The following is an 11,490-nucleotide window of genomic DNA, read 5'->3' on the forward strand; positions in this document are numbered from 1 at the left end:
AGGAAAAGTGTTTTTTGAAGTGGCTTTCATTTGTCTCCTTCCTTTGGTTGAGAAGGAGTGACTTCCCTAAAGTCACTCAGTGAGCTTTGTACTTATTGCAAGACTATAATTCAAAATCTCCCTGTTTCTCTTCCAGTGCTTTTAACCATTACATTATATTGGCATTCCATCCTCACTTTAAAGCTAACCATTTGCAGTATATTACTAGAAGTGGAAAAACTCATTTTCCATGAAATACTCATTACATTTCATTTTGTATTTGGAGCTAAAAGAATAGAAACATCTGCAAACATTTTTACAATCATTGGGTTTTATTATAAGTTTTCTACAAAATTCCAATGAAGAAGTTATAAAAAGTTGTCCTTCCAATCCATCTATGATTAATTTTAATCAGATAGCGTTTGTGGAAATGAAACATGTTATTATAACTAATCCCAGCTTTTTAAAATTAAAGTAAATTATACCCTCTTTCATGTAGACAAGTAATATTTTTTAATCCTTTCGTCTCATCAGATGTTCCTTGGTATTTAACTCAGGCCTTAAAATAATTATATAGCATTTGGGAGAAAAGATACAGATCAATAAACCAGCACCAGAGGCCAAGATGGAGAAGATCTCCACAGCTACCATGTACTTCCCCTTGGTGCATAAGTAGGTTGGAACAAAGGATAACCAAACAGCACAAAATAGCAACATGCTGAAAGTGATAAACTTAGCTTCATTAAAACTGTTAGGCAATTTTCTGGCCAGGAAAGCAAGAGTAAAACAGATAACAGCCAAGATACCCATAAAAGCCAATACACAATAAAACATGGTAGCAGAACCTTCATTACATTCCAGAATAATTTTTTCAGTTATTGAGTGAGTATCAAAATCTGGGAATGGAGGTGAGGTCGCCAACCACACAGTACAAATAGAGGCTTGAATAAAAGAGCTAGCAAGAACAATGGAGGTTGCTAGTCTTTTCCCCACCCATTTTCTCATTTGGGATCCTGGCTTGGTGGCCATGAAGGACAGAACCACAATGATAGTTTTGGCTAATACACAAGAAACTGCCACTGTGAAGATGATTCCAAAAGCTGTTTGGCGGAAGAAGCATGGTATCTTCTCAGGTCGCCCAATAAATAGCAAAGTACAAAGGAAGCACAAGAAGAGAGACACAAGGAGATTATAGGTAAGGTTCTGGTTATTGGCCTTCACAATGGGAGTATCATGGTGCTTGAGGAAGATTTTAAGCACCACAGCTGTAACGAAAGAGAAGGAAAGAGCAAATATGGCCAAACTGATCCCTAAAGATTCTTCATAAGACAAGAAGCTTATATCTTTTGGAAGGCATGCATCTTGGTCATAGTTTGGATATTTATCCTCTGGACACCGGATACAGTCATTCATATCTGGAAAAGAAAGCATTAGCAAAAAAATTCTAGAATGATTTAGAAATGTACCTAGATTTTCACTGAAATTGTGTAGATTCATATACAATTTTAGTTAGACTTTGGGAAAGAAAATCACCTGTAAATTTTGAATGATCCAATATTTTGAAAACATCTCTCTATCATATCTCTTACCTGTCTGGTTTGAAATTTTCCCTTCAGGGCATGGAAGGCAATTGTAGCAACAGTTTGGCTTCCCTTCTATCTTTGTCTTACTGGTGCCTCCATGACATTTGTCATTACAGAGAGAAAGGGGCCATGTCTGTTCAAAAATGGAAAGGGTAAGTAATTTACAATTATGAAATGAGCTGACAAATAGCACAATAATACCACTTTTCAAAAGCATTTGGGGACTAATATATAGTAATTACACTATTATACAAATATGATGGTAGCTGTGGCAACTACTAATATGCCCAACATCTTGTAACTTCTACTTAGTTTTTTCATTTTATATGTTTTAATAGTTATTTTTCCACTTATATGATAGGTAGAGAGAACAAACTACAGGTAGCCTGTGATTTATGACCACAATTGAATACAGAATTTTGGTCGTAAATCTTTGTGGTCATTAAGCATGTCACCATGTAATCAGGCTTGCTTTCACTAAAATTTTTATAATGATCGTAAAGCAATTCAGCATGATAGCTAAGCGAATCATATGATGGTTCAGTGAACATGGTTATTGATGAACACGGCATATGCAATGGGAGGGTTTTTTTTTACCATTTTTGCCAGATAATGGGGAAAAAGTTGCAAATTGTAGTCACATGACTTCAGGCTTCTGCAACCTGGTTGCCAAGCTCCTGAAATGTGAACATATGACTAAGGGTCAAGGCAGCAGTTGTACCTTCAAGGAGGTGTCGTAAACAGCTTTTTTGAAGTCTTTTCCAACTTAAAATAGTCATTAAGCAACCAAAAGTAAGTTGAGGACTATTTGTAGTAGCTGCCCTAATGTGATTTGTCCATATTATTGCCATTGTGTTGATAAAGTATTCCTAAAGATTTTACATATCATGCATCCCCAGCTATTGTGGTGTGAACGTGGTTAAGATAAGACAAGTAAAGTAATTTAGGAATGTGGCCCTAGATATGTTTTGGACCATAAATCAAGCAATAAAGTCTTTACATTGGGAAGCTAAAATGAATGAAAGAAGAATCTTGAAATATTTAGAGGGAATAAATAAATAAATTGAGATAAATTCAAAGAATTATCCAACTACAGGCAAATTATTTCACAGGATACATGGAATGAACTTTTTTTTTAACATCAGAAAATCACTTACAGTATTGCAATATGAATTTAGTCCTTACCTGGTTGAATCTACGTGGCCATTTAATATCATCTCCATAAATGTTTAACATTTTTAAAGAACAAGCTAATGGTTCTACTTCACCAATTCTTACTTTCCGAAAGGATTGGTTTGGGAAAGTGACCCAATTTACAATGTCAAATCCTGCAATTAATGAACCGTTTTCATCAAAAGAAACCTTTTTACCAGCAGAGTTGTTAAATGAAACACTTCTCAGGTAATGGTGCAACTGAAATCAGAAAATATTTATGGAGTTAAAGAAATGCTAATATATGTTTTAAAAAAGACAGTAAATCACCGAAATGACCTAGATCCACCTTTCTTCATCACTGACATACTTTAAATATCTTTTGTGGCCATGGACCATGGTCACAGATCTTCAAGATTGAACTGAAGGATTAAATAATAACATTTCTTCAAGCCTTTGTAAGCTCCCTGTGATGACAGGTTACAACCGCTAACCTATATATCTGCTTAGAAATGTGCTGAACAAGTATGCATATTGTATCTCAGCTTGGAAATCCATTACCTGCCACATTGACTTATTCAGAAGCTTCCATATCCCTCCCTTTTTTCTTGATCTGAACATGGACTTGGTTGAATGCATAACATGCAGAGCATGAGCCACAGCATGGATAGCATTGTGGATGCTGTAGCTGTGAGCGGTCAGGCTTGTTTCAAAAACAGATGCAGGAAGAGAGTCTAATTTTTCTTCCCCAGTGCAGATTGTGCTTTCTTCTTGGTCTGCCAGAGAAACAGGAAACACACAATTAAAAGCTTGTTCCCAAAAAGCTTTGATGAAACCATCTTCTCTTTTCCCTTTAGGATTTTGGTCCTGGACAAAGTTCTTGAAGCCAGACAGTTCCTTTCTGTGCATTGCAAGTGACAGAGCACCATGGATGAAATCTAAATTCCAATCATTTTGAAAAGGAATTGATGTGAAATCCATTTGAGCTGTCATAATCCAGACCTTAGTTACCATTGGTATATTCTCAAATTCCGAGAAATGAAGTACCATTCTCAAAATAATGATGGTCTGGATTTCACCATGTACAATCAATACATTTGCGGAGCTTTTCATGATACCCTGGAATGTTTCAAAACCTTCCTTCACCATTTGATCAGCAAATACAGAAAAAGTTAGCTGAGGGAATCTTTGTATGATGTCAAAGCAGATGCCTCTTTTGGAGAATGTAGGGAGCACTTCCTGGACAAATCTCTCTCCATTAACATCATTCAGATAAACCACTCCAACCCATCTCCAGTTGAAATATAGCAATAACCTCAGAATACCCTCATATTGGAGTGCCACACTTGGGAACATCTGCTGAAAAAAAACTCCTTCGGTTTGTTTCTCCATCAATAGAGCAGAGCCATATGTGAGCTAAATAAAAAGAGAATACCGGAAAAGATATTTCCAAAACAAAAAAAAAAGTATGGGTGTTGTCCATACATGTTACTGATGCTGATGAATAAATTCTTTTGTTCTATTTTTCATTCGTCTGTTATTGTTCACAATTCAATTTTTCTAGATCTGGGTTTCAAATTGCAAAAAACCCTAATGCATCAATTTTTACCATTTTCTTACGTAAGGCAAGAGTTTCTTTCCCCCCAAATCAGGTTGTCTGAATTTATTTACATGAATGTGGCTATCAAATCACGTCTACTTCCTCTTCACATGACATGATCTACCTCAATGAAGAAATACACAGACAACTCAAAATGGAATTCATAAATTCTTTCCCAGAATGAAGAGTTCTATTTAAGTTAACTCTTTGGATTTTAGCTATTTTGTTCACTTTGTTCCATAACTTGGTCAGAAAAATGCCTCAAATTTTAGAGATGGTGCTCGCCCTTTTTAAGTACTTAAGGTATATTCACATTGCCTACCTGTGGGATCTTGTACCTGCAGAGAATAGTTGCCATGTTGAGGCAGACATCAGAGTTAGGTCCCCCAATGACTGCTACCAGATTATTTTGGGGATCACATTTGTAATTTGGAAAAAAATTGTCTTTTGTGGATAGAAGTTCCATAGAAGCAAGATAAATTGCACTGGCACTGAAATCATTATTGTAGATATGGAAACCCAGAGTGATATTAGGTAAGAGTTGAGTGTTGTCATTGATCTCTTTTAAAGCAAATTCCAAAGTCAAGATATGCTGGTAGTTCTGTTTCATGACTCTACAATGAGAAAAATTAATAGCTTAAATATGATCTCTTATTTGAAATTAAATTGCTTGGTCCTTGTCCTTGTGACTTCTCTAAAGAGTTTTTTTTTCAGAATGCTAATATGCTTCAACCACACTAAAACACAAAACATGTGAAATTATTTTCCAAATATCTTTTGGTGTTTTTTTTGTCAGAATAGTTTTGTATGCTTTCATTTTTGAAGCTTTCTCTGGTTTCTAGTAAATCTGAAGAGCCCAGGTACTTCTGGAGACATCAGTAGAACTTTTTTTGGCAGATTTCATAGCACTCCCAAAAAGTTGAATGAAGTTAATGATTTTAGGAACAGAAATTTTTCAGAGACGTAGACCTAACTTCTTCAGTATGGTCCTCAAAGTTGAAATGGTCACAAAATCTCATTGATCGAGCTAATAAATCAGTGGCTCTCATGTTCTTATTATGGTGATCTCCATACATTTCAGATTTCAGTGATTTGCTGAACACTAAAAATAGGCAGAGCTATCATCTTAAGTCGTATTTTCAATCACATTCTTGGGACTGTGATTAAGAAAAGGTAAAAATACAGAGCTTTGGCAAAGGAACACATTATTGTGCTGAAGTGTTAAGTGAGTTCAAATGTGCCTGCAATGTTTAATATCCATGACCATAATTTTGTGGAAAGTTAGGAAACTATTCTGGTTTCTTCCAGGAAACTCTCTGTGAATGTTTGGTTTTCTTATTGCCTGACTTCTTTTTAGAGGAAAAAGAATGATACCTACAGGATCCATGGCTATCATGGTGGCTGGATCATTTTCTCCCTTTATTACTCTCAAATAAATGAAAGTCACCTAGATTAAGATTGAGAATATTGTATTTAAGATGCTACTTTGAACTTTTCCTTGCTACTTATTCCTTTCTCATTCTTCAAGTTGTGCAGGACATCCAAATTAACATTGGGAATATTACAGATAATAGGGCAAGTTTAAAATAGTTTCTCCATGTAATATCTCCATTCTTCAACCACTGTAGAAGATTTTTAGACCATTTACATGGAGCACACAAACATTAGGATGAGAGAATTAGTCTCACAAACAAGTCCTTAATTCAATTTATAACACTGACACATAAATTATATTAGAATGTGTGTACATGCTTCTTTCTACTCTTGCTAAAACAGTCTCTTAAAAATTCAAAGATATTTATTATCCAGTAGTATAGTAGCAGAAAATAGTAATTTGTAGATACATCTCAGAATAAAGAATTCCTAATTGCTTTCCTTCAAAATGTCCCAGAATGGAAAATTGGAAGGACAAGGAAATAATTATCATGTTGAAAAGAAACATTCATAACTTTAAATGCTTAGAGTATAAGGCAGAAATATGGCCCTGAATCATAATGAAGTCTGCCTCCACTCTTAGAAAAGAAAAAGAAATCTCATTTTTTTCTACTGAACATCTAAACAAATGTGCATCAACAAAGTCCCACCCTCCCCAACACACAGCAACAGATGTAGAATATAGCACATGTAGCGAGATTAAGAAAATCAAATGTCTTACACAAAGTCACCAAAGAGTGCAGATGAAGGACGCTTTTTATAGGAAGTAGGATTTGAAAACCGATAAGTATGAGAAATAATTACAGCCATTATGAGATCTCCAGTCTTATAATACTTATGATGGATAGGAAGAGGCTCACTAACATTGCATCTAAAGTTAGGAAGCTTGCAGACCGCCAATGGAAGTAGCACTAATACCAACAACACCAAGGCTATCATCTTCCATGGAACTCTTCTGACTAGAAAACAAAGTCAGAGATCAGGAGGTCTTTGTATAGCACTGTTAAACCTGAGTGGTTGCTAACTGTGAGAACTGAAGTCATGACTGTTCTCTGCAAATTATCTGTCATCCAACTGGGGAAGAATTATAGATTTCATCTCTAGCCTTCAATAATCAGCAAACACATTTTAATATTGGCTTGTTGTTTTCCTCATAGATCTAATAATCCCCCAAGGAACTGAGAAGTCAACATAGCTAATCTCATAATTGCATGGGGAAAATATAGCTGTTATCATTAGGAATCAATGACAGTGTTTCTTTGAGACTTTGAAAACATGTGAACATGTTCCCTGGATTTGAATTAAATTTTGGTGCTCCTTTAGTAGGACAGAAAAAAATGTACGTAGTTTTTAAACCAAAGAGAGGCGGGGGAGAAAAAGAGAGAGGGAGAGAGAGAGAGAGGGAGAGGGAGAGGGGGGGGCTTTTATAAAAAAAGAAAATTAAGCACTATTTAATCCAGGCTACAAAATAATTGCATGATCAGGAAGATACGTTATTTCAAGCACCAATTTTATAACACAGAAGAATATTTAGAGACACTGAATAGAGATCCATACAAATTATATAATTTTTTTGAATTCTGTAGACATTGTCCACACTGCATTCTTTGGATGGACTCACAAGGAGTTCTCAGTTGTAAAATAAAGAGGAAAATATGCATGTGAAAGTCATCTACATGTATCTGTCTCTGTGTGCCTGTGTTGTTGTGTTTCAATGGGATGGGGAAAGAATAGACCAATATGGATATAATGAAAATCAGGATTAATGGTCTTGTGGCAGTTCCTGAATAAATGGAAATACTCCTGAAACACAATGTTTGCTCCGTGAGGGAGCCAGATAACATCACAGTTGATAATCTAAACCTAATTATTTCTGTTAAATGAGCAAAGGAACACACAGGTTTTCTCTCTTTGTCATTTGTGATGAGCAGCTTCCCAGAAATAGAAAGAATAATCAAAAGTTTGAACCACTAAAAGAGGCTAAAGAAAGTGAGATTAAAGTGTCTAATTTTATTTGTAAATTTCAATAAATATCTAAATGAAATACTCACACACTTAAAATAATATACACTCTCTCTCTCTCTCTCTCTCTCACACACACACACACACACACACACACACACACAAAAGTTTTAATAAAGAATGTCAGAATTTCTTTAAAAGTTCTGGGATCAGAATTTGAGAATTTGAATTTTCCTCATTTCCTCACCATTAAAAGGTTATCTTATCTTTTTTTGCTTACACAGACATGGGATATTTCCTAAATATTTAAAGATAGCAATGTGTCCTAGAAGAATTTGTTTTTAGGTTACATGTACAAAAAATGCTGAGAAAAAAGAACACTAAAGGTGAAGAGTCAGCTTTTATATAGAGGCATCAACAGTTGAAATAGCACATACTGTATAATAGGGTTAAAACCAGAGAAACCTATTCATCAACATGAAATCTTCAGACAGCACCCATTTTCCTGCAGTTTTTTGTTAATAAATTTCAGCTACATTGTTCAGATTTTATTTTTTCTTGTTAGCTGCTCCCTCGTGTTCAGATTTGGCTTCAACAAAATGATGTAGCATTTGGGGAAAAAGATGCAACTCAGTATCCCAAAACTGGAGGCCAAAATGGAGAAGATTTCTACAGCCACCATATACTTCCCTTTGGTACTTAGGTAAGTTGGAACAAAAGACATCCAAACACTGCAAAATAGCACCATGCTGAAAGTAATAAACTTGGCTTCATTAAATGTGTCAGGCAATTTCCTGGCCAAAAAAGCCACTACAAAGCTGACAATGGCCAGGAAACCCATAAAGCCCAAGACACAGTAAAACATGAATGCTGAACCTTCATTACATTCTTCAATAATTTCTGCTGCCATTGAATGCATGTCAACATCTGGAAATGGAGGGAAGATGACCAGCCACACAGTGCAAATGGTGACTTGAATCAGTGAGGAGGAAAGAATGATGAAATTGGCCAATCCTTTGCCCACCCATTTTTTCATCCTGCACCCTGGCTTGATAGCAGTAAATGCTAGAACTACCGCAATGCTTTTGGCCAAGATGCAAGAAACTGCTATCGAGAAAATCATGCCAAATGCAGTTTGTCGAATGAAGCAAGTCAGGTTCTCTGGGTGGCCAATGAAGAGGAGAGCAGACAGGAAGCAGAAGAAGAGTGAACTGAGGAGTGCATAGGTCAGGTTCCGGTTGTTGGCTTTGACGATGGGAGTGTCATGGTATTTAAAATAGATGCCCAGGATGAACACAGATAGACAAGTAGCACCAAGAGCAAAACTGGCCAAAGTGCTGCCCAAGGGTTCTCCATAGGACAAGTAGGTTTTCTTCTTTGGAATGCATGAATCCTGAGTAGGGTTTGGATAATGATCATCTGGACATTGACTGCAGACATCCATATCTGAAATACACAAACTGGATTTCTATGAATATTCTACAGCATTCTATCTTCTGGTTAAGTGCTATATCATTCCAGAATATAATTTTCATTATCTAAAAAATCGTGAATAGTTTTTCACACTATTAAATAAAACCAAAAAAGAAATATCATTTAAGAAAGTCATGGTGTACTAGTCTATGTGAATTTATGTACTTGGAGTTTTTTCCTCACTGAATGCATTTGCCGAACATCCATACCTTCCCCTCTGTTTCCTGGAAGGATTAAATAAACCAACATTCCCTTGCATGGTCCATGCAGTAAGTCCTGGATTCAAGAAGATTCTTTGAATACACTTCATCACAAGACTGAAATCCCATAGGCCAGCATTGAAAACTATATTCACTTAACATCTACCCAATTTAACCCCAAGAATGCCTGGAGTGAAGAAACCTTCTTGGGCCTGACAATTACTGATCCATCTAGAAAACCACCTGTTTTTTATCTGCTTTGCTCTATCTGGTCAAAATGAAATAGAATTAGGTGTAATAGTGGAAGCCGTGCCTCTTCCCTGTATCACTGGGGATGAAAAGATTCCCCTTGTTGTGATTGTGGTGCTAATATACAAAGTATTAAATGTATTGTGCAAGATTGCCCAGGACATGAATTCTCTGGTTGCTTGGAAGATCTGCACAAAGCAATGCCAGAGATGATCACCTGGCTAGCTAACTTGGACATCCAATTATGAGGCCACTACCTCATACTTATATAGATTGTATGTATATGTTTACTTCTCTTTGGTCATGTTCTCATTGTATGCTAAATAAATAAATAATCGCCACAAATACTTTTGCATCATCTTAATCAACTATTTTGAAGATTAGACTTCCAAATGCATCTCCAGAAGTAACATAATAAAATACTGTTACAATCCTCATATTGTGTTCCTTATTTAGTAGTAGTACTGCTAAAAGTTTAATAATACTGCTTAATTATTTTGAAGTGATATGCCTAATGTGTTTGTTCTGGTTGATATCTGAGTATCACAATTTATTCTATTATACAGACATGTATGCACACAAAGAGACAAACTGAGAAAAAAGTCTAGGAGGAATAATAGTGGTCCACCAAGGGAAAAGGAAAGCAAAGTTTATTTCTTCCATTGATTTAAGTGATCTGAAATCAATCAATCAACCATTCATTCAATCAATCTCTCTTTTTCCCTATCTATCTCTGGAGTCTTGATAGAGCAGTGGTTGAAGTGCAATATTGCGAGCAAACTCTGCCCATGACCTGGAGTTCAGCCCTGACCAGCATAGAGTTGACTCAGCCTCCCACTCTATTGAGGTCAGTAAAATGAGGATCCAGATTGTTAGGGACATTATGCTGCAAAGCATCATGAGGCTGTATATAAGACTAAAATGGTATTGCTATTGCTCTCTCTCTCCCCCCACTCAATAGCACAGCTACCCTTAAGACCTGTAGAATAAGTACGGTAAATTTTATTTTTTTTATTTTTATTTTAATCCCATTTATATCCCGCCCTTCTCCGAAGACTCAGGGCGGCTTACACTTTAAGCACAAATCAATGTGCTTAGCAATAGCCTTCATTCTATGTATATGTCTGCTTATTAGTGCTTTCGCCCCCCCAAGCGGCATTATTACAAAGTCAGCTTATTGCCCCCAACAATCTGGGTTCTCGTTTTACCTACCTCGGAAGGATGGAAGGCTGAGTCAACCTTGAGCCTGGTGGGATGCGAACCTTCACTAATTGCAGGCTGCTGGTGTTACTTAAGGAGGCATTAGCCCACTGCTCCACCAAGGCTCTATTTTTCTAAATTTGAAAAGATGTTGTAAAATAGGGTTGGATATACAGACAAGTCAGGAACATACTATACCATAATCTGATTATATGCCATATTGTCATCTTAGAATCTTTCTCCAGGATTTCTTACCCTTTTGATCTGCAATTTTCCTTTCTGGACATGGAAAGCAATCATAGCAACAAAATGGCTTCCCTTCTTTCTTTGCCTTACTAGTCCCCATTTGGCATATATCATTACATAGTGAAAGAGGCTTTGTCTGTGGAAAAATGAAAGAAGAAGCAGATACTGGGAAGTACATCTTTTTGAACTGATATATAGTTCACTTATGAGTTGAATGGTTTAACCTACTTATTTTGAGGAAATGTATGATGTTCTGTATACCCTTCAGATGGAGACTTGAATTGCATGAGTGTTTCAAGAACCCATGAAATATTTATTTTTTATTTTATTTTAATTCCATTTATATCCTGCCCTTCTCTGAAGACTCAGGGCGGCTTACAAGCTTAGCAGTAGCCTTCATTCTATGTATATG

At 36.2% G+C, this 11,490-nt stretch overlaps 2 protein-coding genes across 2 annotated transcripts; both read right to left on the reverse strand.

Annotated features, from left to right (window-relative positions):
- Positions 1-367: 367 nt before the first annotated feature.
- Positions 368-6,558, reverse strand: LOC310649078 (vomeronasal type-2 receptor 26-like; the record flags this gene model as incomplete). The annotated part of the gene is made up of 6 exons (XM_083377340.1): positions 368-1,394; positions 1,569-1,695; positions 2,748-2,975; positions 3,276-4,130; positions 4,637-4,928; positions 6,470-6,558. 6 exons carry the CDS (start codon positions 6,556-6,558, stop codon positions 493-495), a joined length of 2,493 nt encoding a protein of 830 aa, XP_083233466.1. The 3' UTR covers positions 368-492.
- A 1,693-nt stretch (positions 6,559-8,251) lies between these two features.
- Positions 8,252-9,154, reverse strand: LOC310649079 (vomeronasal type-2 receptor 26-like; the record flags this gene model as incomplete). The annotated part of the gene is made up of 1 exon (XM_083377341.1): positions 8,252-9,154. One exon carries the CDS (start codon positions 9,152-9,154, stop codon positions 8,252-8,254), a length of 903 nt encoding a protein of 300 aa, XP_083233467.1.
- Between the last annotated feature and the right edge of the window lie 2,336 nt (positions 9,155-11,490).

The sequence above is a fragment of the Vipera ursinii genome (assembly GCF_947247035.1).
Source record: "Vipera ursinii genome assembly, chromosome: Z".
NCBI classification, from domain to species: domain Eukaryota; kingdom Metazoa; phylum Chordata; class Lepidosauria; order Squamata; family Viperidae; genus Vipera; species Vipera ursinii.